The 27,948-nt window shown below is 37.4% G+C and overlaps 1 protein-coding gene across 1 annotated transcript in view; it reads right to left on the reverse strand.

Moving 5' to 3' along the window:
• Nckap5 (NCK associated protein 5) overlaps positions 1-27,948 on the reverse strand; it is a gene marked incomplete at its 5' end in the record, with an annotated part of 649,445 nt that overhangs the window by 344,442 nt on the left and 277,055 nt on the right. The window contains one exon of the mRNA XM_042685241.1: positions 6,046-6,133. Coding sequence (XP_042541175.1) covers positions 6,046-6,133 — 88 coding nt within the window. The remainder of the gene's footprint in view (positions 1-6,045; positions 6,134-27,948) is intronic.

Below are 27,948 nucleotides of genomic sequence, written 5' to 3' on the forward strand. Positions count from 1 at the left end.
CATACATCTTCAGGCTTCCGTATGTATATCTGGATCTTGGAAGTCCACTGTAGCAGAACTGTAACTTCTCCCTGGAGAGTACACAGAGGCCTTCCAGTGTGCCATTGTCCTCACCATTCTTTACTGTTCCTTTGGCATTCAGCCAGGTATGGATTGCCATGACTCTCAAAAACAAACCTTCAGCCTTTTGATAAAAACAAAATGAAAGTGCTTCCCTGTTTTTATTTCATTAAATGTAACCCCTAAAGGGCAGTTGATTTTTCTCATACCTGGACCATGATGGCTACATTACTGAACACTAAGCTATTTACATCTGTGATTCCTCATTTGGTCTAAAACCTTTTTCTTTCAAAGACATGAAATAGAAGAGACAGCTAAGGTTTAAATGACCATATGAGGTCATAAGATTCATTAGTGATAAAGGCCGTTTGCACATGTGGGTCTCAGCCTCCATTACAATTCATGCTTGCCCATACACTTTTGTTTTCCCTAAATGAATTAGCTTGTGGACTCAATTCACGTTCCATATAGAAAAGTGGAAAGAAGAGGAACTATAAACAGCTACGTAAAGAAGCACAGAAGGTAGTACAGACTCAGGAGGCCGGTAAAGGATAATCCATCCTTACGGCTGTGATTATTCACACCCACTCAGGCAGCTCATGAGTACTTGTTTTGACAAATGAAGGAATGATGTCCCTCTCCAAACACTCACTCTATTTCATTGATGCTTAATGACCCTCTCTCATGTCTAATTATGATTTTTTTCTGACATAAGTTTCCTAATTTAACTACATGAAATGGTGGCCAGGATGACAAGAATATATAACACTATGCACAAGAAACCCCAAAACACCTAGAGAGATTGAGCTAGAAAACCAAACAAAGCCAGAATGAAACAGATGTCTTTCACTTAAGCTCCTCAAAAGACGATTATTTCAGGCCTTGTATTTTTCCCTAATAAAACGTCTGTCCTCAGTGCACATGGCCTCTTCTCTGTGTATAATGGTGATGTTCGATCACTGAGACACTTCTCCTCCTCCCACCCCCCAGAGGAGACAAGGGAGTCAAACATTTTGTGCTGTATTGATTTATTTCAGTTTCCTTTCAATAGTTTTTTTCCCCCTCGTGTTGTATATTGAAGAACTAATGTTGTGATCTGGGATTTTAGACTGTGCATACTTTTATCTCCACCTTCAGAATCTTTCATAGGTATTAGGAAATTTAACTAATTTATTTTGAGATGCAACACTTACCATGTGCCAGAGTTTATACATTTCATTGCAATGTCTATTACAGATGCTAGTAATACAAGCATACTATGTGTTTGTAAATTGGCAAGCTTTAAGCCTATGTATCCTTGTCCTCAAGCACCGGGGGCATAAAATGTTCTGGCAAAGGAAGACCATAGGACTCAGAAATAAAACAACAAAAAGAAGAGATTATAAAAAATAAGTTATAGGTGGTGTCAAGGTCTCCTGTGAGCATAGTGCAATAAGTCTAAGAGCATGCCTCTCGTGTGTTCTAGAAACAGTGTGAGCTTCTATTTAAACTTCTATCACATTATTAACTATTAGTTAATATTTGTCTTCCCACTCTAGCATCCTATGAAATGAGCCTATGTCACACATCTTACAACCTTTAGAAACATAACTTATTGTCTGCTGGGTACTGCTAGACCAATTAGTGTTACGAATGTGACAGAAGGAATAATGCCCAAGTAATCGACATTCCATAGTTCCTGAGACCTGAAGACATTTTATCCATTTTTTTTTTCTGATACAGGGATTTAAATGGCCTTGTTTACAAATCAAGGGCTTCCAATCCCTGTTATGTGTTGACTGTTTTCAATGTATGGTTTCACATTATGCCCAAGCCAGCCTTGGAGTGAGAGATGTACACACTGTACCTAGCTATTGTGCTTTCCCTTCGGATAACAGGAATCTACCATTGCACAGAGCCATTGGTTGAGATGAAGTCTCATGCATTTTTAAAATTAATATTGGAATTTTATTAGTTAATATTAGTTTCTCAAGGGATAATTTCATTGCTCATGTATATTTTTATGCCTTGGCTGACCTCAAACAATGATTCCCCCCAAGTTTTTCTCCTAAGTAGCTTTGTTATAGGTTTGGGTTACTGTGTCCAGAAGAAAATGTTATGTTGCATGACAAAAAGGCACTCTGAAGATGATATCAAATTAAGGATCTTGAGATGGGGAAATTATCTGGGATAACTGAGCTAGGCCTAAGAAGCAATGCATTTCCCAGCTCTTGTTTTAAACATATCATTTGACTTCGGAAGGTAATAACTATGAGATTCCCTTGTACCATGCCATGTATCTTTTTTTTTGTATGTTTTTTATTGTAAAAATACTTTACAGAGGGGTTATAGTTACATGAGCAAGGCAATGAGTACATTTCCTATAGAGCCTTGTTGCCTCCTCCTTTGTTTTTCTCCTACTATCCCTTCCCTCCCACCTCCACAACTACTCCCGCCCCAGCCCATTTCATTTTCAACACAGTGTCTTGTACATCTCATTGTTACAATGGGTCAACCTGTATCCCTATTTAAGCATTTTGTTTTTACCCTTCCCCTCCCCGAATCAGAGAAGTGTATATATAAGATGCAGGGCACCGATATCAAATACAGTGAAAACAGGGGTTATACGGTGGGGGAGGAACATAGAAAGAAAAAAATCACATGGTCCATTATAAATATGTTAGAAACAATAGTAAGAAAGAAAAAAAATATTTGTGCCCTTATCTTGGGAATTATTTCACTTAACATCATCTTATCTGGCCATATGCATATAGTTTTTGAACTTTTCTGCTTGTCCTACCCATGTACTGGTTATTGCAAATAAGGGAAACTATGGGACCTATGTTTCTTTGGGTCTGGCTTACCTCACTTAATATAATTTTTTCCAAGTCTTCCCAATTCCTAACAAATATGGCGATGTCATTCTTTCTGATGGAGGCATAGAATTCCATTGTATGTATCTGTGTGTGTGTGTGTGTTTGTGTGTGTGTGTGTGTGTGTGTGTGTGTGTGTGTGTGTGTGTGTGTGTGTGTGTATACCACATTTTCTTGATCCATTCATCTACTGAGGGACATGTGGGTTGGTTCCATATCTTAGCTATGATAAATAATGCTGTGACAAACACAGTTGTGCTGGTAGCCTTAGTGTGGCCTTGTTTGTGATCCTTTGGGTAAATTTCCAAAAGTGGGATTGCTGGATCATAGGGGAGCTCTATGTGGAGTTTTTTGAGGAACCTTCATATTGCTTTCCAAAGTGGTTGAACAAATTTGCCTTGTGAAAATTAAAATGTGTTTGTGAAAAAGAAAAAAAAGCAAAGTGGTTGAACCGACAATGCAGTAGGGTTCCCTTCTGTCCACATCCCCTCCAGCATCTGTTGTTACCAGAGTTCTTGATTATAGCCATTTTAACTGGGGTGAGGTGGAATCTCAATGTTGTTTTGATTTGCATTTCTTTTATGGCTAGAGAGGTTAAGCATTTCGTCATGGGTCTATTGGCTATTCTCATTTCCGCTTCAGAGAAGTTTCTCTTTGTCTTTTTTTTAATAAGTTTTTTTTAAATTGTGAAACTACTGTACAGAGAGGTTACATTTACATGAGCAAGGTAATGTGTACATTTCTTTTTTAATAAGTTTTTTATTGTGAAAATATTGTACAGAGGGGTTACAGTTACATGAGCAAGATTAGCCCACTTATTTATTGGGAAGTTGTTTCTCTGAGGATTTGTTGTTGGGGATTTAATTTTTAGAGTTCCAGGTATATTTTAGATATGAGACCCTTGTCCATTGTCTGGCTAGTGAAGATCTTCTCCCAATCCATAGGCTTTTAATTGATCTTGCTAGCTATGTCCTTTGCCATTGCAGAAGCTCTGCAGCTTCATGCAATCCGATTTGTCTAACTTTTCTTTGATTTGTTGTGTTTCTGGGTCTGTATTAAGAAAATTGCAGCCTGTGCCAAGGAGACCTAGGGTTTCTCCTATTCCATCCTGTAATGTTTTCAGGGTGTCTACTTTGACTTCGAGATCTTTGATCCATTTGGAGTTGATTCTGCACATTGTGTATCTTATATTACTATTTTACTATTATGAAACATCTTTAGAATATTAAAATTTGTGAGAGGTATTTGTGACCTACTATTATTTCTCTCTTGGTTTCCCAAAATGTCAAATATGCTTTAGAAACTCAGTAAATGTTTGTTGAATACATAAACGACATTAATAGGTGATGTTCCCATATATCCCTCTCCCATTTTACGGATAAGAAGCCTAAAGTGAATGAAAGCAGTGATGGAAGCAACACTGCTGTTGCTTTTATTGTATTTCAATTAATAGCCATCTTCTCTTGAAAGTGAAGAGCTAATGTCCAAAAAGAAGTGAACTGGTATATAGAGCAGAAATCGTTTAAAAATGAATTTCTCTCTGTGTATGTGTTTTTCAAAGTGTCTTCCTGTTTCACAAAGAATCCTAATAAGGAATGTAACTGTCTATACTATACATTTGACTAATGACTAGAGGAAAGATTGGGAAAAAATGATCTAAAGAAAACTGGAATCCACAGAGAGGAAGAACACTGGCAAAAACTCAGGCACAGAGCTGCATTATTTAGTTCCCTTGTCACCTGTGAGCAGGAACAAATGGACCACGTTTCAGATTCCCATGACTTTTAGCTTGCACAGAACTAGTTAATGCTAAATCAAGTCTCACTTTTACTTGTAAGTCATCATTCAACCAAAGCAAATATAAAATCTAGGAGCAATTCACAGCCAGATAGATTTAATCAAGTGTTAGTCCACAGTCAACTTGGAATAGCTGAGCATGCATTCCTTTTGTCCAGACCATCACTTCAAGAATAAACTAAATTCTGTCTCCAGAACTGGACTTTGGTCCTTCTCCTAGCTCTGTGGTGCTTCCATCAATCTTGCCTGAAAAGCAGTTGGCTCTGCCTTTAGGAAGCAGCCCTATGCATGTCTCCAGGATCAACTGTGAAGGCAAACAAGCTGAGCTATCATCACTCTGTATGACATATTGACATTTATTATCAGATTCTTCCCAGTCTTCTTCATAACACACTGGGCTGCAGGACCCTGAACTTATGAACTTAAATAAACCAATGCAAATTTATCCTTCCTGGCTGTGTTCCGATGCTTGTTTTACTTAACCTATTTGCTTTTTAAGCCAGCTGAAACTCAGAGATGACCAGTAATAACCTTAAATTTCTACCCATTTCCTTGCTTTATTTATAGATTGCTTATTTTATTTGTCTGTTTGTTTATTTATTTCCTTCCACACATAGTTGACCTGGGAATACTGGGTCTCCATTTGTGATTTTAGGTCTTCAATAAAAGTCTTAAATGTAGAGCACTTAGATGATTCCTGTAGCATTTCTTTTTCCCATCCTGCTAGAACCTTCTGGATTCACAGGCAGACTAGATGTCCTGCTTGTTACTCTGGTTACCAGACTTGGATCAATGGATTGTGGGATAAGTGATATCCAAGAAGAGGATGAGTGTCCCTTCAGTGACCATTTCTTCCCTGCATCTATTTGAACTCCACATTGTCAGATACAAGGTCAGATTCAGGAGCATGACAAACATGTCCAGACCACATCTAGCTCTTCTGGGCATCCTTGTTCTCATCAGCAGCAGACCATCATTCAGTCTCCTTAAGCTACTTAACATTTTCGGAAAATTCATGCCAGGGCACTGGGATCTAGCCTTCTCCTATAGCTGGAATGTCCTTCCCCTTGCCCTCTATTCCCCAGGCCTACCTCAAAACCACATCACTGGCAAGCAGTCCTTAATTTCTCAGTTTTCTCGAGTTTTTCTTTGTCCTCATAAATTGTTGTACTCACCTCTTTTGTACTCCTGACCATAGGGGCACTGCACTGCTTGTATATGTCTTTCTGGTTTTCTTTGCAGCATCATACAATCAAGCTGTGTATGATTCCTCAAGCCATAATTGACCCACAAGTAACTGAGTGGCACACAGCCAAGAGTAAGAAACATGATGTACCTGATAGACCTTCATGTGAACAGTTTCTTCTTTCCTTTGTTCTGGAGATCCTTGACTCTGCAATAAATTTCGGACTGTTTCTTCCATCCTGAGAAACAAAACCATGAAGAGTTTCTTAAAGGTTTCCTATTAGCGTGAATCTTATAATTGATCAGTAAATTAGACCAGGAAATATCTTTTCTCTTCTTTATCCCATAGTTTAAGAATCAGAGGGCCGGGGATATATGGAAGGGGTAAAGCACTTGTTTATCATGCACAAGGCCTTGTGTTCAAAAGTCTAGAAAGACCTTCTCTGTAAGACACTGAGTTCATGCCAGCCACAAGTACCCCTATGGTCTGTGCTGGAAGGATGAAGCTTTAGGTAAAAATGAACCCCTAGGAAGAGTGAGAGGACTTAGTTATAGTGATTTGCTAGTCTTGTTCTTTTGTGGGTCTTAGTTTTTAGGTGTGAAACCAGGAATTTAACTTGGTGCCTGACACTTTTGCTGATTGACTAGTGTTCTACCAACTGAGCCATGCCTCCCACCCCTCTTTTGTGGCTTTAAATTGTTATTTTTTTCTTAGGCATTATTTATTGTTCATAATAAAAACTTATGGACTAAATAATGTTTATCTTAACTAATGGAAGTTAGTTTTAAATAAAATCACATTTCTTCATTTTTACCTTTGTCACCAGAACCATAGGAATTCATTTACATTAGGTATTTGTTTTATTTTGTCTGTTTTCCCTAGGAGTTAACACATTGTGGCTGGGGGGGGGGGGGGGGAGGGAAGGGAAGGGGGCTGGGGGCTGGAGCAGGGGAAAGAGGAGAAGGAGGAAGAATAGGAGGAGAGGGCACAGAATCTGTCATGAAGTTCATTTGTAATTATTTTTCAGAATACACAGCTCACTCTTGCCTTTCAGGGACCCCTCCTCAGACATAGAATCTCTACTCATGCACACACGTTCCAAGACTCTTCTTCACTTCCAGTCACTCCCTTGTAATTCAAGGTAATGTCATCACAAGAATCTCGAAACACCATTTTGATTTTATAAAAATCAATTTTCAAAGCTAACAGATATTGGGTAAATGCATTCTCACCATTAATAGCTTCTTAGGCCTTTCTATGGTGGACTTTCAACGTCAGCATGCAAAAATTTACTTCTTTTTTTCAATATTTTTTAGTTTTTTCTGTTGTCAGTGCTTTGTGATTTATTTAAATCACTTAACAGCTTCTGCTAATTCAATAACATCTTTACGTAGACATCTTTTTAACATACTTCTGACTAGTTTAAGGCTCTAACATATGAGTTATAATCCTGCTGGTTTTAAGTATCTATCTCCAAGAACTGACCATTATCCCATCACCATTTCTAGACATCTGCTTAGGTGGTTGCTAGTCCAGGAAAAGGCAACCTTTATCTGGCCATATCCCACCTATCTTTCCAATTTCTCCTTCCTGAGATAACTCCTCATTGATCTCCTACTTTGAATTCTTACAGCCTTATCTTTTAAATGACCTACTTTATCCCTTAAAAGTCCCTCACTGCAATGCTCAAATATTTCATATATTCCTATGTTATCTCAGAGAACAAATGATGACATTTGGTTTAAGTCCATGCCATTTATTTCTTCTATGTCTCCCTTAATTATGGACAAAGTAGGCACTCACTAGACAGTTCATATTCATCAAGTCATGTTTAAAAGGACGAAGTACTTACTTTGTGCTAGGTATAAGCCATGCATATTTACACTATGCTTAAATGACTTTCTGTTTGGGTCCCATCATAGAACTCAAGGCCCAGAACACTGAGAGCAAGATGGCTTGGCTCTGTGCACTAAACATAGTGCTCCCTTGTTCTGTATCTGGTAGGCTTTTTTAGTCACATCCTGAAACGTGTATTGTTAGTATTACAGTTTGAAATTAGTTTACGAGAGTTATAGGGAAAAATAAGTTGATCAAGCTGACTAATTAAGGGATGTAACTAGGGGCTCTAGAATGTCTATGACCCTGAGATGGCCAGGCCATTACAGTAGTCAGGGTTACACAAGTAAAAGTGTCAGTCTTTCTACTATAACATTTAACATCACGAACAAAGTAAAGAGCCTGAAAAAAAACCCACACCCTTAGAAATGAACAAACAAACAAATAAACCCTGGAGATATACAGACTTGTATTATTAATTGGGGTAACTCTGCCTTTTGAGAGGATGGCACCGGACTCATTCAGGCTTCCCAAAATGGTAGATACTGATTATGAGTGCTCAAAGAATGTTTTTAACTGCCTACTTATTCAAGACACCACCTTACATAGCCAGCTGGGTAAGCAGAGGCTGTGATCTGTATTTTCACAAGTTGCATATTATTACTAATGAAAAATAGATGCAGTTTCATTTGTCAAATAACTCTCTCATCTGTTAGTTGTTTTAATGCACTTTCAATACAGAATTTATCTACTTGGAACTCTGAGGCACAGGAAGGGTAGATGGCTGGCATAAAGAACTACAGCTGGACAGGGAATTTGGGTTACACAATTTTTACTGACAGCAGTACAGCATCCTAATTTCACTAGTCCTTACCGACATTTAGGGAAATTATTTCAGATAAACAAGAATCTTAATTTCTAATTAGGAGTTTCTTCATGAATACATTTTAGATGCTGGCCTACTACATTAGCAAACACGTTTCTGATTTGTGGAAACATTAAGATCTTGTGAGAGAATAAAACTAAATTTATGTAAAAACAAATCAAAACCCTCAAAACCCACAGACATGAAGAAGTTACAAATTCTGAAGTTCCTAATACTTAGTTTCATTGTTAAATGTACATCTCTTTCATAGTAGTGGATTGTCCACGAAATTTGACACCAACCAAGATCAATTTATTAATGGTTCTAAGATTTGGTGAACACTTTTTTGTTCATGGCAAGTTACGGTCTAGACTTTGGGTTTGCTAATATGGATGATGGGTCATGTGATGCCCAAGGACATGTCATTCAACAATATGATCACAGATTACATCACTGAGTGAAACTGTAGCTATTCTAGTTTATCAGTACACTGAGATGTTTGCACAATGATGTAACTGCCTGAGGATGCATCTTCCAGAATGCATCCCCCCCACACTGTAATCTATTTTTCTTCACCTTAGCACAGAAGATGAATACTTCATTTCTATCCTTAGTTCATTCATTTGTACCCAGATAAATATTTAGCTTATCTAAATTACAGATAAGCTGAAGTAAAAATCATGTTTGAAGTATTTTTACAAAGATCATTTTTGAAATATTTTTACTAACAAAATATATTTTTGTTTTAGTATATATATTGTGGGATTGTCTCTTCTGAATAAAAAGAAGTTCTTTATACATGTCAGTGGATCAAACATCTATTCACCTTTCCCTCATTAGTCTTGGATTCATATTTTAAAATAAAAACTAAAGGAATGGAAAACAGCAAGTATGAACAGGGAATTGCTAAAATAATTCCTTAGTAATAATGTGAACACCTTTCTTGAACAACTCTATAATTAATGAAAATCAATTCCATTTTCACCCTACAATATGGGATAGTGGAACAGGAGCACATTGAAAACTTTGTGTTTTTTTTAAGAAAAACTTTTGTCTTTTTATAATTTTTATGAATGTGGCAGCAGAGAAAATATTTTCTTTGATAGGAATATACCATTATTTATTACTTGCTGACATCTTTTAATTCTCATTTAGCAAACCTCTATTTTCTTGAAAATCAAGGGCCGTGAAGAATTGTCCTTTGTCACTGATGCCCAATGACATTTTGCATCATTTCATTATTGTGATGTATGAGGGTTCATGTTACCAGTCAACACATAGCACAATTGCATCATCTGTTTCCCAAATGTGACTAAAAATAAGTCAATTCCTCCCTCCATTATAAGGTTGGGCAGACATTTTTTCTTCTTCTCCTTTGTTTCTAAATAGCTGACAGGTGCTAGTAAACACTGATCTTCTTTTTTCCCAATGGAAACTAAATCACTTCTTTTCCTAAATGCTGATGAATTAGCGTTCATAACTAAAAACATGTAGGGTAATTTTATACTTGGTGGGATGCAATATCTTCTAATATACATGAAGTAAACTATTTTTATTTTACTTTCTGACCTTCAAAAGGTTGTATAAGAGGGTTACAGTTGAATATGTCCATCTAAGTTTCCTGTGAATCATCCATCCTATCTGTTCCCTTCCTCTAGGCTCATTTCATGATTCCTGTTTCCTTTATCACTTACGTAAATTGAATATTCTGGCAATATATATTCCCTGCTCTCTCTTAAATTTATGCAACCCCATACTCATTAGTGTCCCACAAACCTTAAAATTTTGTTTCAGCTTCCTAATATTCATTGTTAATATTTCTGTTAACTGTTTAAAATGTTTACTCCATGGGGTTTTATTCCTAGATATATTATACTTAGTCAAGTAAATCATGAGTTAACTCCTAGACAAACCAGATAAAATAAACCAAATGCCTATGTAAATGAATGTCTACATTTCTGGTAACATAGGTAAAATGAAGAAATGTGATTTTATTAAAACTAACTTCCAGCTGGTGGGAGTGTAAACTTATTCAACCACATTGGAAAGCAGTATGGAGGTTCTTCAAAAGACTCCACATAGAGCTCCCCTATGACCCAGAAATCCCACTTTTGGACATTTACCCGAATGATCACAAACAAGACCATACTAAAGCTACCAGCTACCAGCACAACTATGTTTATTGCAGCATTATTTACCATAGCTAAGATATGGAACTAACCTAGATGCCCCTCAGTAGATGAATGGATCAAGAAAATGTCACACACACACACACACACACACACACACACACACACACACACACACACACACACACACACACACACACTGGAATTCTATGCCTCCATCAGAAAGAATAACATTGCCCCATTTGTTAGGAAATGGAAAGACTTGGAAAAATTTATATTAAGTGAAGTAAGCCAGGCCCAAAGAAACATAGGTCCCATGGTTTCCCTTGTTTGCAATAACTAGTATATGTCTGGGACAAGCAGAAAAGGTCCAAAGCTATGTACATATGACCAGACAAGATGATGTTAAGCAAAATGAACCCCAAGATAGGGACACAAGAGGTTTTTTTTTCCTTTCTTACTATTGTTCCTAACGTATTTATAATGTATCATGTGACTTTTTTTGTTTCTCTATATGTTCCTCCCCATGGTATAACCCCTGTTTTCACTGTATTTGATGTTGATGCCCTGCATCTTGTATATACACTTCTCTAGCTTGGGGACATAAGGGAAAAAACAAAATGCTTAAATAGGGATACAGGTTGACCCATTGTAACAATGATATGTACAAGACACTATGTTGAAAAACAAACAACAATTTAGGCAGGGAGCGGGGAGGGAGGAGTATAGTTATGGAGGTGTGAGGGAAGGGAGCATAGGGGAAAAACAAAGGAGGAGGTAACAATGCTTGATAGGAAATGTACTCATTACCTTGCTCATGTAACTGTAACCTCTCTGTACAGCAGTTTTACAATAAAAAGTATTTCAAAAAAAAAGATGATGTTAAGTGAAATGAACCCCAAGATAGGTTCACAACTTGTTTTTTTTTCTTGCTATTGTTTTTAACATATCTAAAATATACTATGTGAATTTTTTTGTTTCTCTTGAATGTTTTTTACCCCATGGTATAACCCCTGTGTTCACTGTATTTGACGTGGGTGCCCTGCATCTTGTATATACATTTTTCTAATATGGGGAAAGGAAGGTAAAGAACAAAATGCTGAAACAAGGATACAGGTTGACCCATTGTAACAATGAGATATACAAGATACTATGTTGAAAACGAACTTTACAACTTGGGGGGGGAGGTGCAGAAGAGGGGAGTTGGGGAGGTGGGGAGAGAAGAAAGGGATAGTAGGGGAAAAACAAAGAGGAGGTAACACTGATGGAAAGGAAATGTACTCATTACCTTACTCATGTAACTGTAACACCTCTGTACACTATTTTTACAATAAAAAATACAAAAACTAATTTCCAGTCATTAAGGTAAACATTATTTAGTTCATATATTTTTATTATGGATAATAAATAATGCCTAAGAAAATTAACAAGTTAAAACCACAAAAGAGGGGTGGTAAGCAAGGCTTGTTTGCTAGAGTGCTAACCAATGAGCGAAAACATCAGGTACTAAGATCAAGTCTTGGTTTCAGACCTCACCCACCTCAAATCCCCAAAAAGGTAGGATAAGAAAACCAGTTTAACTAATCCACTCACTATTCCTACAGATTCACTTTTACCTAAAAGCTCACATTTCAAGTGTAGACAATAGGGGGTACTTGTCACTGGCCTGGACATAGTGTCTTACAGAGAAGGTTTTTCTAAACCCCAAAGGAAGTTCATTGTGGAAGGAAGTATTCAAAGACAACTGTTTCTTGAGCATCAAGAAAACAGCTCTTTAAGCCTAATAATATCAAGGGCTTTATTTACAATCAGAATGTGGGGCCAGGAAGGTAGCTCAGTGGTAGAGTGCTTGCCTTGCATGCATGAGGCCCTGGGTTCGATTCCTTAGCACCACCTAAGCAGAAAAAAATGGAAGTGGCACTGTGGCTCAAGTGGTAGAGTGCTAGCCTAGAGGTGAAGAGGGGAAGGACAGTGCCCAAGCCCAGAGTTCAAGCCCCATGACCAACTCCGCGCCCCCCCCCCCCAAATGTGACTTGGGCCCTGAGGAACTTGGCTCAGTAACAGCAGCAGTAATAAGGATTATAAAATGTGACTCAATGACACCTTAGGAGCTGTTTATTCTAACCTAGAAATGACTATGAACATTTTCCTATTCTTTCCTTCCTCCCAAGATAAAATCCTCCATTCTGGCTCTCTGGCCCAATCAGGATTGGTCAAATTATTAAACTAAACTGTTCTTTTCATCTTTTACCATCCAATAAGCATAATTTCTTTCTGTGACAGAAATAGAAAAAAATAGGGGTAGTTTGCATGGCTCAGGTGGTGGAGCCCCAACCAATGAGGGAAATTAACATACGGAGTTTGATTCCCAGTCCTGGACAAAAAAAAAAAAAAAAAAAAAGCATGAAACAAGAAGTCTCTCAAACTGACAATGGCTAGAACATTTTGAATAATTAAATTAGCAATGGCTTTATTTAATATTGCCTCTGTTTCTATTTCATTTAGTCAGGTGAGAAGGTACAAGACTATAATAGGTATGGCCATGCCCCAGTTCACAGGCACAGACACAGGTATGGTCCTCTTACTGAATCCTCCGTGGGAAGTAGTGATACTAGCACTGCTCTGTTGTTCATGTAATTTGCCACTTACAGCACAGATTTCTACCCTCTAACCTATCTTTCCTGCAGTAATCTTCAGCACTGGAAGTGTAAGAACTTCTCAAAATTTCTTAGAAACCATGTCTGGTTCTTTTCCAGCTTCTGTCTTTTTCAAATGATATTGCAGTATATTGTGTAAATCCTAGGCAGGATCTCTGATATGGATCATGCAGACCTGGCCTTTTGAATGTTAATGGTGGTGAGTAAAAGAACTAAGATCAATATATCTGAATACTCACAAGTCTTTCGGCTTAGTCCTGTTGTGCAGAACTTGAGTTTTTCTGCCCTTATATTATTTAATCTCATATGAACAAGAGCACGGCTCTCATAGTCAGAATGACAAAATAGAAACTTAAACAGATTTTTAAACAGTAACACTGTTACAGCAACTGTATGCCAAATGATCCATGGTTTCATCTTTATAATCACAAGGCTAGGTATGGCATCTCCATTTTGCTTTTATGTATTTATATAAAACTTACAAAATGTTCTCCTGTATCATGTCAGCATTTTGGCAAACATTTAAAACAAGCTGGTGTTTACTTGGCCAGGAACCAACATTTTCTACCATCTTATTACCATGTGTTGACATTTGCATAGATGGATTGTTGTTACTTGAAAATACTCTATATACATTAGTCAGCCCTCTTCTCCTACTTAGATTAAAAAATCTTCTACATCCAGGATTTTATGCAGTGATAGATTCTAACATGTTATTTTTAATATAGCTTTATTAAAAATGTGGAGCCCAGCTAAATACCCATTGAAGCATTTAATATCAACTATCCATAGAAATATATGTCTTACCTATAGGGCATTCAATTTCATCCAATGCCACAGAAAACATATACCAAGTTTTGACCTCTTCTTTCCCTAAGGATAGCCCTCCCTTTATGTTTTCTTAACACCCTGACTCTCTCTGTCAGAGTGTGATAATAGCACCTTATCAATGATCTATGAGCTTCCTGAAGTCAATGGCTTTGCCTTTTTCCTTTAAAAAAATCCTAGTAAGCACAGCTGATATTGCTGAATATATAGTTCTTTTATGAGGAAATTAGTACAATAGTGTTTTTTCATTTTTTAACTCTTTGGCTCCTTATATTTATACACACGAGTACATGTGTTATATGTGTAAAGTGTCATAGAAAAGGAGCAACAGTACAAGATAAAAGTAAGATTACAGGGTGAATGTCTTTAGCTGTGACATTTGGGGCTGAGATTTTTGTACCCTTCACATTTGGTAAAATAAACAAAGTACATAACGATGTTCTAATTGTCACATTGATTACCTGTATGCTTCAATTCAGTTAATTAGTTTTGACAGTTATAATTTAACTTCAGTGATGACAAGGTACTTGAGACAGAACCTAACCTCGACACTCTTTGTTTTAACACTGTGAGACCCCTGGCAAACCAGTCTTTGCTAAGCTCATCCACTATTCTACTGCCTAGGGGGACAGAGAATTAGATCTTGATAGAGAACATATTTTGCATTGCATCTGTATCACTTACTTTATGTTTCATTTTCCCCTTCTATTTCCCTCATCCTCCTCAATAGCCCATTCTGCTTCCCATCTTAACTGCAGTGGGAAGCCATTCCTAAGAATGAAAAGAACTGACTAATTTTGATTTCCAAGAAGAAATTGCTCATGTGGAAACTTTGCTGGTTTTGAACTGGGTTCTGCCAAACTTTTCTCCTTAGAAAATGCGGCTTTCTTCCTTTAGAAGCTAGCATAGCTAAGCATGTAAGCAAGAACAATTCCCTGATCAGTTGTGAAGTGGATGTTCTTAACCCAAGCTCTGCTTATCCCTACTGCAATAGTTAGCAACAGTAAATCTACCATGAGGATTACTAAATACTGCATTGAAACTGAAACTCAGCCTGGAACATTTGTTGGAAGGAAAGAGTTTATGATTTCTTCCCAACATGATATATATCTTTAATTCTGCACAAATTTTGCAAGAATAATACCACTGCCCAGAAACCACAGTGCTCTAATTCACTCATGGGATGCAACACCATTCATAAACAGATCGAAAGGTGCTAGTCCACTTTGAATTACTGCGGCATATCCACTCCAGGGCCCTCTGTATGTGAGCAGAAAGCAACATAAATTTTCTTCTAGGCAAGCTTGTACAGATCCTCACAGGGCACTCACTGGATGAAGAAATGCCAACTGAGAGAGGGTCAGGGCATGCATTCAGAGGAAGTCCTACTTTCCACATGAATGCCAGGGAGTTTCCCTGAGTGTTAAAAAGTAAGTCCCAAGTGTTTCTGCTTAACTGTGGCAGAATACAAAAGTACATTTATGGATTCACATGTTAAAAGAGAAGAGGAGACAGCAGGGGAGAAGGAGGAGAAAAAAAAAAACAACTAATGTGTGTAAGTCACAGAGAAGTAAAAAAAAAAAGTATCCCAAAGAGTCACAGATGTAACCAGCTTTTCAATACACTAATTTTCAATTAATTAGTTACTAATGATAATTATGGAAGTGGCGATGTGGCTCAAGTGGTAGAGCACTACCCTTGAGCTGAAGAGTTGAGGGACAACGCTTTGGCCCAGAGTTCAAGTCCCATGACTGACAAAAAAAAAAAAAGAAATACACTAATGATAATTATAATTAGTTACAATTGGTAATTACTATCAATTAAGACAAAGTAGCTGTTATAACTAATATCACCAATGTCCCATCTTATGAACTCATCTGCTCAGCTGCCGATTGGTGTGTTATGTCTTTTAGAATTCTTTTTTTTTTCTTATTGTGAAAATACTGTACAGAGGGATTACAATTACAAGAGCAAGGTAATGAGTACATTTCTTATCAACTAATATTGCCTCCTTCTTTGTTTTTCCCCTACCATCCTTGCCCTCCCATCTCCATGGCTATCCACCCCCTACCCACTCCCTCATGCCAAAGTTGTAAAGTTTGTTTTTCAACATAGCATTTTGTACATCTCATTGTTTCAATGGGTCCACCTGTATCCCTATTTAAACAACTTGTTTCTTTCCCATTCCCCTCCACAAATTATACCAACATCAAATACAGTGAAAACAAGGGTTATACCATGGGGGAGGGACATACAAAGCAACAATACAATCACCTATAAATACGTTAGAAACAATAGCAAGAAAGAAATAACCACTCGTGTCCTTATCTTGGGGTTCGTTTAGCCTAATATCATCTTATCTGACCTTTTCTGCTTGTCTCAGACATATACTGGTTATTGTAAATAAGAGAAACCATGGGACCTGTGTTTCTTTTGGCCTGGCTTACTTCACTTACTATAATTTTTTCCAAGTCTTTCCATTTCCTAACAAATGGGGCAATGTCATTCTTTCTGATGGAGGCATAGAATTCTATTGTGTATATATATTACGTTTTTTTAATGAATTTTTTTATTGTGAAAATACCGTACAGAGGGGTTACAATTACATGAGCAAGGTAATGAGTACATTTCTTATCAAGCATTGTTGCCTCCTTTGTTTCCCCTTACCACCCCTTCCCTCCCATCCCGCCCCCCCCCACCAAAGTTGTAAAGTTGGTTTTCAACACAACGTCTTGTACATCTCATTATTGCAATGGGTCCACCTGTATCCCTATTTAAACAATTTGTTTTTTCCCTTCCCCTCCCCAAAATATACGAACATCAAATACAGTGAAAACAGGGGTTATACCTTGGGGGAGGGACATACAAAGCAACAATACAATCACCTTATGAATATGTTAGAAACAATAGCAAGAAAGAAAAACCATTTGAGTCCTTATCTTGGGGTTCATTTCATCTAACATCAACTTATCTGAACTTTTCTGCTTCTCTCAAACATATACTAATTATTTCAAATAAGGGAAACCATGGGACCTATGTTTCTTTGGGCCTGGCTTATTTCACTTACTATAATTTTTTCCAAGACTTTCCATTTCCTAACAAATGGGGCAATGTCATTCTTTCTGATGGAGGTATAGAATTCCATTGTGTATATATACCACATTTTCTTGATCCATTCATCTACTGAGGGGCATCTGGGTTGGTTCCATATCTTAGCTATTGTAAATAATGCTATATGCATTAAGTTTTAATTAGAGGTTGTTCTATGCTAGAAAATTAATGTTAGCAATTTGGAGCCTTGTTTTTCCTATTACTTCTTATAAAAGGCTTAGCAATAGAGCCCAATGCAGGTGACTCATTCCTGTAATCTTAGTTACTCAGGAGGCTGAGATCTGAGGAACTGGTTTGAAGCAGCCCAGGCAAAAACGTCCCTGTGAGAGTCTTATGACCAATTAACCATTCAAAAAACAAGAAAAGGCCTAGTGAATCAAAAGTGGTGGGGGGCTAGCCTTGAGCAAAAAGTGCACAGGGACAGTACTCAGGCCCTGAGTTCAAGGCCCATGACTGGAAAAACGGTAACAATGGTACCTTGCACAAGAAAACAAAATCTAGAGTAGACAAAGAAAAGCTTTAAGTTAGAAATGTAATTTAGGAACTCAAAATCAAGTTCTCTATTTCAAACATATTGTATCTTTCTCCACAGTTTTATCTGGCTTCACCTCGTCAGATAATTCTGATCTCTACTATTCACTGAACAGACTTTGGTCTGTTCAAGCTTTGATTATTTCATTTCTTAGAATAGTTCATCCTAGATAATTTGTAAATACAGAACTAGGTGGGACTAGACTTGATTTTCACTGTCAAACCATTTTGGTTCTTGTTTTCCACATCTTAAAAGACTCTTTCTCCAACTTTTTGCAAACTGGAGAGTATTTAGTCATTAAAACTTGTAAAGGTCAAACTATTAGTCATACTAGGTAATATCTGTAGCAATACTCTTAAGTAACTGGTATTAATCTGCTATTAATTCTTTAAGGGTAGTGCAGGAAAGTTATAGGAAAATCCAACTGGCCATCTTTGGGGTCAAATTATGTGTTAAACTTTCTGAACAGTAGAAGATGAAGATGCAATTGTGGCAAAGAGGTACTTAAGAATCCATACATCTACTGGGTGCCAGTGGCGCGTGCCTATAACATAGCTACTCAGAAGGCTGATATCTGAGGAAGCTAGCCCAGGCAGGAAAATCTGTGAAATTCTTGTCTCCAATTAATCACCTAAAAGCTTCAAGTGGAGTTGTAGCTCATATAGTAGAGCATTAGCATATCCAAAACAAGTTCCACAAGAAATGCACTTACTACTTTACACATGCAACTGTAACCCCTTTGTATATCACCTTAATAAAATTAAACAAAATCTCAGGGACAGCACCTAGGCCCTGAGTCCAAGCCCCAAGACCAGCCTCTGTGACCCCGTGGCAAGGCATTCTTCACCTGTGTTGACATCACCATTTTTTCATGTAGCTCCTATTAAGGAAGTAAATACTATAAACTCTAACACAGGAAGGAAAGCTTGCTAATAACATTCCTTTCCAGATTCAATTCTTATCTTTGCAGTATAGTCACTTAAGGTGGCACAGGGGTATCTGAGTGCAGATTTTCTTACTCCCTATGTAACTCAGGGCAAATTGTTTCTATTAGCTGAGCCTCTGTTTCCTTATCTGTAAAACAGGTACATCTTGCTAGATCCAGAGAGAAGTTATAAAACTGAAATAAAATGTGAAATGCTTATGTTGGTACTTGATATTAATATGGTTTAAAAAATAGTTCATTTAGAACTTTAAGGCTTTGTGAATTATACAGTCTTATATAAGAAGAGCAGGAAAAAGGCTCTTGATAACAGGAGCTTAACTAGCTACATTTTATGAAATTATCTAACTTCTTTGCCTCTTTTGAAAGGTCAGGGGGTAAAATACCCCTCTCTCAATTTCAGGCAATAAACTGATTGGAAAGATAACATACCAATCTGTCAGGATAGTCAAGGTTATGCTGACATAACAAAGAGTCCCAGCATCTCAGTAAGATAGAGAGAGAAAGAGCGAGAGAGCGAGAGAGCGAGAGAGAGAGAGAGAGAGAGAGAGAGAGAGAGAGAGTACTAACTTTCTGAATTTCTTATTGACACAGTCTGGGCAACTCATCAGTCTCTTTTCTTCCATAGTTAGGGTTGTTCTGTGTCCTGGTTTGCTGTGACTGTCCAGGTCATACCTATTTTTCTAAAATAATTATTAATAGCGTCATTTTGCTCCAAAAATTGTTCTTTTTAAAAGACAAATGCTGTGGTTTTCTTGTCAATGAAGTGACTCAGAGTATTTCAGCAGCCAACCCTCTCAGCTTGTGGTCCTTATCATGGTTTGAAAAGAGAAACTAGGTAGAGATTTTTCTATGCCTCTTACAAAAATTGTCACTTTAGCTTAAGGACTATTGTCCAGACTGCTCATATGACTGAATTAACTGTTAGGGTGGCTGATAAATTTAAAGTCTCTTGAGTACTGCAGCACAGAGAAGAGAACCAGATATTGGTGGAAATGGTCTTCCAAACTTTCGCGGACAGAATTGAGGGCATCTATGAAACTGCTATTCACGAATGGCCTGCCTGGCCTGTCTGACATCACTAATCCCAACCAGTGAACAAAGTCCAAAATTCAAGTCAGGCAAGCAAGCATTGCTGTGGGTGGCATCCCTCCATATTGTGGTTACCTTTTCCCTATTGTGTGACTGAGCTGTCACTATTAGGGCTCGTCTTACTTTTAAGCTGAATGCTGATTGTCACTCTTCTTTCAGTCACACCAAATTGATTGCCAGCTATACAATTAGTCTCTTTGAGCTCTCTAAATTGTCAACAAATATGCTTCCTCTGATCAGGGAATCTTCAAACACACACCTTCAAAGGCTGCTTTGCTTTGAAGAACACACTCTCAAGCCTTCAGTATGACAGTTGATAGACATGTTTTTGATGCACCCTATCTCATAGCAAATCTCAATACACATAGAAAAGGAACTCATATTTGTTAAAAAAAAAAAAAGACCCCAAAACCCATGTAACCTTCTAAGTTTTATTTGGCAAGGACAATGGAACAGGTGGTTTCTAGATGGTGTAGATAGAGCAATTCTTCCAGCATTTCACTATCCATTGTTTAAAATATTACCATGACTAGATCCAGAACTATCTGGCATGTGTTATCATTGGAAACTTGGGAGTATGGAAGCCTCTCAAGACAAACAGGTAAACGGGAAAGCTGGAGGAAAGGGGGAAGAAGTCAAGTTTAAAACCTGCTTGTATGTTACAAAAAAGGAGCTGTCAAGGTAAAGTGCTTTATACTGGGATGTCACGAAGGTGTCTTTTGCCAATCATCACAATCATCTGCTATTTGGATGGAAATTTTTTCTGTCAGCCACTATCAGAATTGTGAGGTTCCTCTCCTTCCTTCCTTGCCTGTCCAAATATCAAGTACCTTCAGGATCCTTCTTTCCTGCTAAGCGTGGCCCACAGGAATGTCTCTTAAATCTGCTGAAAAGTATCTTCTTGGAACTCGTTCAGAGAGCTAATGAGGATGCCAGTTAAAAGGTCAGATTCCCATGCCCTCCTGAGACCTCTGCTCTCGCCCCCTCCTGCCAAGCAGAGGCTAGGAATACGCTTTTTTTTTAAATATCTTTGCTTTCACACACTGAGCTAAAAGAAACCTCGTGGCGTGCTCATGGCCTTCTAAGCCACTTACACTACCTGGCATTTTTTAATATTAACACAAAGTTCATATACAAGTATCTCAATTCTACACCGATTTTGTCAATCCTGAGAGCTCGTTAGAAAGCACAGCGCGGATCTCAGGTCCTTTTCTATGATTCACAACATAGTGTAGAGTATCTATTTATCCTGAGTGGTTAGAACATTCTCAAGTCATAGAACTATAGATTGATTTACCTCATTTGAAAGGTATTTGATGCTGCCAAATGGAGAAAAGTGTATATTTAGATGAATTTCATTTTAATTCCAATGGTGGTAAGCTTATGAATAACACTTTCTGCAATATGAATAATTACTCCCTCTTTTATTTGTTCCCTTATATACTGTGCCACTCAGTTATCTCTATCTTTATATGATAATCATCTGTTGAAAGCCTGTCAGGTGCTTCAAGTTATAACTAATAAGTCAAGTAAAGAAAACATGCTGAAAACATGAGTCACGGAGACAGTGTAATTAGTACAAAAAGAGATGCTAGGCAGGAAAAAAGCTGAAAGGTCACAAAAGGCAATCTGGAGGTGTTGACATGAGGCAAATGAGTAGGATTTAGTTTGATGAAAATGGGATTTTTCAAACATAGCTGATTAACTTGTTTGCAAATGCATATTGCTTATTATGGTTTGCCAAAATGAAAAATATGCTTTAAGTGTATGCAACATCAAGTGGATGTCTCTTGAAAGTAACAACACTCCACTTTAGTGTGGTATGTGCTAGCCTTTTTTAAAAAAAATGGACAGCATAGTAAATTATTAGGAGACAACAAAGGGTCTTTCAACAGAACTACATACATGTCCTGCTATGTCTGCTCTTTCATGGAAGTTTATTAACTATATTTCAGTATTAACTAGGGCTATAGGGTTATGCTTCTCTAGGTACTTTTACATATTTTCAGAGCTTCTTTAACAATGTTACATATATTTGTGTATTTACTCCCAACATTGTGGTAATAAATCAAGTTTCCTCTAGTTTTTGGGAGATGTCCTTCTTGTCCTTGGATTCTGTGAGGAAATAAAGACTAACCACATCAGAATTTCTGTTTTTAAGGAAAGAATGGTTATGATAAAACTAGGACCAATAATTGCAAAACTCCCCGACCACAAAGATGACATTAAATAAAAGTCAATTGTCTTCAAGTATTTTTTTTATTGTAAAACAGAAGCTTTTATATAGCACTTTCACTGCCCATTCTTGCTCTGTGAAATAGATGTTGAAAATATAGTGACTTTGGGCCAAAACAGTGCTGATTTATTCTTAAATTGGCAATGCCATGTAAAGGAGAGTAGCAAGACACATGGGGAAAGGGCAGAGAATCTATACTCTAAAACAAACATTGAAAAAGATATTTTCTTTGATATTAAAAGTAGAGAAAGAAACACAATTCTCAGTAACATAAGGAAAACTATTGATAAAAGCAAGTTACCAAATGATACGTTTGCCAATAATATATTGGTCATACTACTAGAAATTCTGATGTTGCCACACACAGAGATATATAACAGTGATTGTTTTATGTTACAGCTGTGCAACCATGTGTAGGGACAGAAATTCTGTTCCCTCTCTAAGTGAATCAGTAAAACCGTGTAGCATTCTGCTCTCCTTTTATCCATGGGATTTTATTGGTAAAGACAATAGCACCTCTGCTATTTGACTTGCTTCCAGTTGCCCTTGGTTCCCCCATATGAAGGACTATACTAGAAGAAGATTAAGATTTAACTATGAAGTTCAGTGACTTACTGCAGACTGGAAGCAGTGCAGGAAGGTCCATTCTGCAGTAATCAGTTAGAACATGGATCCCTTAAGACTTAATTATCTATATCTAGTTAGGCTATGATAGGGACTCTAAAATGATATTGCAGTATGTCTATTACCAAGAGATTGATTAGTGAAGTTGAATAAATCAAATATCAATGTTCTTTGTATAGGGGGAACAAGGGTGGGAACCATAGCCTCCAGTAGGGAATTCTCATTATCACCTAGCATCTCATACTTGTGGCTACTGGAGACAGGAAACAACTTGATACAAAAGAAGGAATTGGGATGTACATTGACTGGCCATGTTTCCAGTGGTGCTCACTGCTAGATTTCCCATTTGGATGGAATGCATGATTATCACCTCATTAAACACATTGTTGTTCTTGCTTTGCTGCCAACTCTCCAGGAGAATGTGGTATGTTCATGATGTCCATGGCAGTGGCAACTAGGAAATTTATGGTCCCTGAGCCTTCTTTCTCCATGGCTACCAATGGATCCCCACTACTTCTTTGTCTCCTCTGGCCTTTTGCGCTCATTTGCAGTTCTTATTTCTCTCTTTATATGATTTTTTTCATCAGATTATTAGGACATTAGTAGTAATTTTATTCTAATTCAATCTTTTTCTGTCTTTATTCTGTTTACAATGTATCCCTCTTTGCTCATTCTAAAGATCAGTTTCTATGCTCTTCATTCCGATTTTTCCCCACCAAGCTAAACAACTAACTCCAATCTGACTTTTACCCTGATCATATTGAGAGTGTTTTATTATACTTAGAGACCTGAATTCATCATATTCAAACATTTTGGTTGTGTCATTTGGCTTATGCTGATGTCTCGTCTTCTAAATGTTTTACTCTCTATTACTAATGCTCTTAGATTGGCCTCTATTCCCTATCTTTCACAAGTCTTCGAACTCATTCTAACCGTGACTTTACCATCTTCACCTGACAACAAACCAACCCGCTTTAAACAATAATTATTAGCATTCCATTGCAATGGATTAGAACCTTACATGAACCCATCCTCCCAGCCAGCTGGGTGGTCAGGACAGCTAGCAAGGAATTTGACATATGATAGTCCCCACTTATCTATGGTTTCACCTTCCAAGGCTTCAGCCATGCACAGAGCCGCGTGAGGTACAAAACACTGAAACACAAAGCTCAGGCTGATTTATGATGTGAATCACCTCTATATGCTTCCTGCTGCTTTGTCACTTGGTAGCCACCTTCTTGGGTGTCAGTTCAACCATCATATATCACATGGCTTGTGTTCAAGAAGCCCTTAGATTACTTAATGTAATCATTCTTTTCACTAGTTATCATTGTTAATCCTTTTCTGTTCTTAACATGAATGATACTTTATGATAAACACGTTCACTTAGGAAAAATGCATAGTATATGTAGAATATTTGGTACTTTCCATAGTTTCAGGCACCTCTAGAGGTCTTGGACCACAATTATTGCAGAAAAGGGGGCATATTTCCTGTTGTTAAGGCTTTATTTTCCTTCTGCAAAATGGTACTTGAAATCCATCCTTGCACTCTACACCATATCTTGCCTCCAGAATTACTTCTCATTTTTTTCCTCACCTTGAATATGACCTCACAGTGTTCCCAGTGATCCTTCAAATTCTTTAAATATCAGTTTATATATGATTGGAAATCACCTTATCCAACTGGACTCTTGCAGGGATAGAACCTATCCCAGGAAGGTTGTTCCATCTCTACAGAAACATGGTCCTTTATGACACACACAGGTACCATAATACATGGAGCTGAGTTGAACTCTCTAGGCTGTTTTAAGACTTTGTTTTAGTATTCTGTAAAATCAGGATAACATTGTCCTTACTCCACTTGCTATGTTTGTGATCCTAACTGGAACTTAATCTTCCTGAAGTTAGGGTGCTATAGCCTGAACATAATTTAAGACATGTCTATTCAATATTCAGTGATGTACAGCAGCAGACTGTTCAAATCTCTTTGCCAAATGGCAATTTTATGAAGACTATTACTTGAAATTAGTGGTTCATGAGATCATAAACTTTCTGATGCATAATTATTCTGCTTTAAGACTTTCTGATTTATAGGCAAGCTCTAAAACTTTAAATGGATAAATATATATATATGTTGAACATCCCTAATCTGAAAATCTGTGATCCAAAATGCTATAAAATTGGATATTCCAAATACGGACTTAGGAATATTTCATATTTTGGATTTCTGGATTAGGAAAGGCTGTGGTGGGATTTATACAAATACCTCCAAATCAGAATAAAAGTACATGTGTAAAACATCTTGGGTCCAAAGTATTCCAAATAAATTTTCAATTTGAAACTACAGGTATTTGACCATTTTTGATCTACAGAAAGGACATCTTTTCATTGGTTCAACCTAATAAATAGATCAATGTTTTTGTTTTTTTGTTTTCTTTGTCGGTCATGTGGTTTAAACTCAGGGCCTGGGCACTGTTCCTGAGCTCTTTTGTTCAAGGCTGATACTCTCCCACTTTAAGCCACAGTACCACCACTTCCAGTTTTTGAGTGGTAAATTGGAGATAAGAGTCTCATGGGAACTTTGCTGCTGGGACTGGCTTCAAACTGCAATCCTCAGATCTCAGCCTCCTGAATAGGTAGGATTACAGGCATGAGCCACCGGTGCCAGCCTTAACTTGTATAATCACTTTTCCCAGTCTCCACTCAAAAAGAACCACTACTGCTCAATGAAGACTTGAACATGTATGTCAATACAAACCACCACACAGGGGAATCTGCACAGCAGAGGTAAACTGGCATGCTTTGAAGGCAGAGAAGTGGGCCTCCAAGCAGTGTAGAAAGAAGGCATTCTACGATTGATGCTAGTGAAACAATGACTAGAAAGGTGAATGAGAATGGATCAGTACAACAACATTAGAGAAGAATGTTCAGACAGAGCCCCAGGAAAAGAGCTTATAATAGGAAGTCTCTCAAGGATATCAAGAGAGAAAAGAGAAAAGAAATCAGAAAAAGATGAAGAAGGAAGAGAGCCATTTGCTCTTTAATGTATGAAAATTCAAATCGAATCAAAGTAAGTAAATAGTGGTCCTAGTCCAACCACTTGAACCAGAGTTTCATATCTCCAAAATTCAGGCTCTTGGTGTGGGAAAGTTACCCTCACACCAAGTCTGATGATTTATAGTGGATTTGGGAAAGTCCTATGGGCACAAAAAGCTGATGAAAATAAATGTTCTACCTGGTTTGGAAACAGAAGCTCTTTAGCTGAACAGACGGTACATTTCACCAAAATTTGATGGAAATAAATCTTTACAGGCCTTCCATATTAAGAAATGATTTAGTAGCCTTCTCAGGACATTTGGCATGTTCTTTGTCTAAATATAAAATGCAAAGAAACTGGTCTTTTGAAATCTGTAATTAAACAGTATTAATGCTACAGAACACAGTGTTGGCCTGCTTTCCAACATGAATCCTAATGAAACAAGAAGAGGGTTTCCAAGTCTGGACATATCAGTACTGATACTCTGTTTAAAGAAGGACTTCATTGTATTTCTTCTTTTAAAGTTCTCATCTGAGAGATTCCAGAAAGGAATAGCAGAGGCTGGCCAACATAATAGAGCTAATGGCCATAGCCAAAGCAATCTACTTCACAGAGGAGACATCTGCTTGCCTAACGAGGAAAATGTAGTGTGACAGGAAAGTAGAAGATATGGCAACACAATATTTATGGATTGCCACTCAAATGAAAACACCCTTTAATGTGTAATTGAAAGACATAACAAATTTATAATGCCGTCTACATTTTAAAATTTGCATTGAATAATGGTAAAGGGCAATGCAACTACCTCATTGTTAACTGATTGATATGCATTGTGAAATGCGTTCAATATTTATAGCCTTTCTATACCAATCTTCTATTTTTATTTATATGATCACTTCTTGACAAACATAATATGAATAGTGTGTGCAGAATTTTTATTAACAATGTGCAAAGACAATATTGCTGTGCCTATATGAAACCATCTGCTAACATCTTCTGTCAAAAGCTATTTATATTATTTTATTTTTTCTTTCCTACGTTTTTGGAAAGGCAACCATTTCTCATTAAATTAATTCTGAGCACCTCTGAGGCATGTACACATTCTCCTGGCATTCTGAATTCCCCAGAACCCTCCTGGGTATGTAGATTCCATTATGGAAATTCCTAAAACCAAAATAGGGTCTGGGTTTAGAAGCATAATGTGCCTTCCCTTCCCTTTCCTACTGGAGGGATGTATACAAATACAATACTTCATTTCATAATTAAGTTCAGGTGAATTATTCGAGCTTCAAAATGAGAAATATGCCATGATTACCATTATTTGAAACATTGCAATTCTTTCTAATTTTTTGACTGAAAACATAGCTGATTAATGGTGAACAAAGAAAGGTGTTCTTGCCTGTAGAGACTGAAGAAAAAATATTTTCTAATTCTTTAAATCTTCCTCACTTAAAAAGTATATAAATTCGTTGGACTGACAAATCCTTTTTCACACTCTGAAAAAAATTTTTTTGGTCGGTCATGGGGCTTGACCCCATGACCTGGTCTGGGCCAGGGCGCTGTCCCTCAGCTCTTCAGCTCAAGGCAAATGCTCTTCAATTTGAGCCACAGCGCCACTTCCGTATTTCTAGTGGTTTTTATTGGAGATAAGAGTCTTACAGACTTTCCTGCCCGGGCTGGCTTTGAACCGTGATCCTCAGATCTCAGCCTCCTGAGTAGCTAGGATTACAGGAGTGAGCCACCAGTGCCTGGCTCACTCTTGTTGCTTTAAGTGCTCAATAATAAATGTTTTTGTCACTTGTTCTGGAATCCAGAAAAATTAGCAAGAACCTTTGAAAGATCATTCCCTAAGGATGCTTTCTACTTTTTTTTTGGTATGTACTTAAGAGATAAGAGAACACAAGTCAAAACTTTTGCTATAGAAACTCAAAGCAAATTGAAGCTAAAAAAGAAACAAGCAAGACACCGCCACAGAGCAGGCAAGTATGGTGCAATGGGTAGAAGGTATCTAAAAGGACTCTTCTAGTACTGTTAGTCTTAGGAGTTTATTTGTCGAGCTTTACATTGTTGCCTGCTCAAACACCATGATGCCTGGAAGGAAACATAATAATAAAGTAAATGGGCCTTGTCTCATTCTAAGAATGAATGTAACCAAGTGAAATC

This window comes from Dipodomys spectabilis, unplaced genomic scaffold (genome assembly GCF_019054845.1).
Source record: "Dipodomys spectabilis isolate Male_0828 unplaced genomic scaffold, ASM1905484v1 ptg000094l, whole genome shotgun sequence".
In the NCBI taxonomy this organism is placed as follows: domain Eukaryota; kingdom Metazoa; phylum Chordata; class Mammalia; order Rodentia; family Heteromyidae; genus Dipodomys; species Dipodomys spectabilis.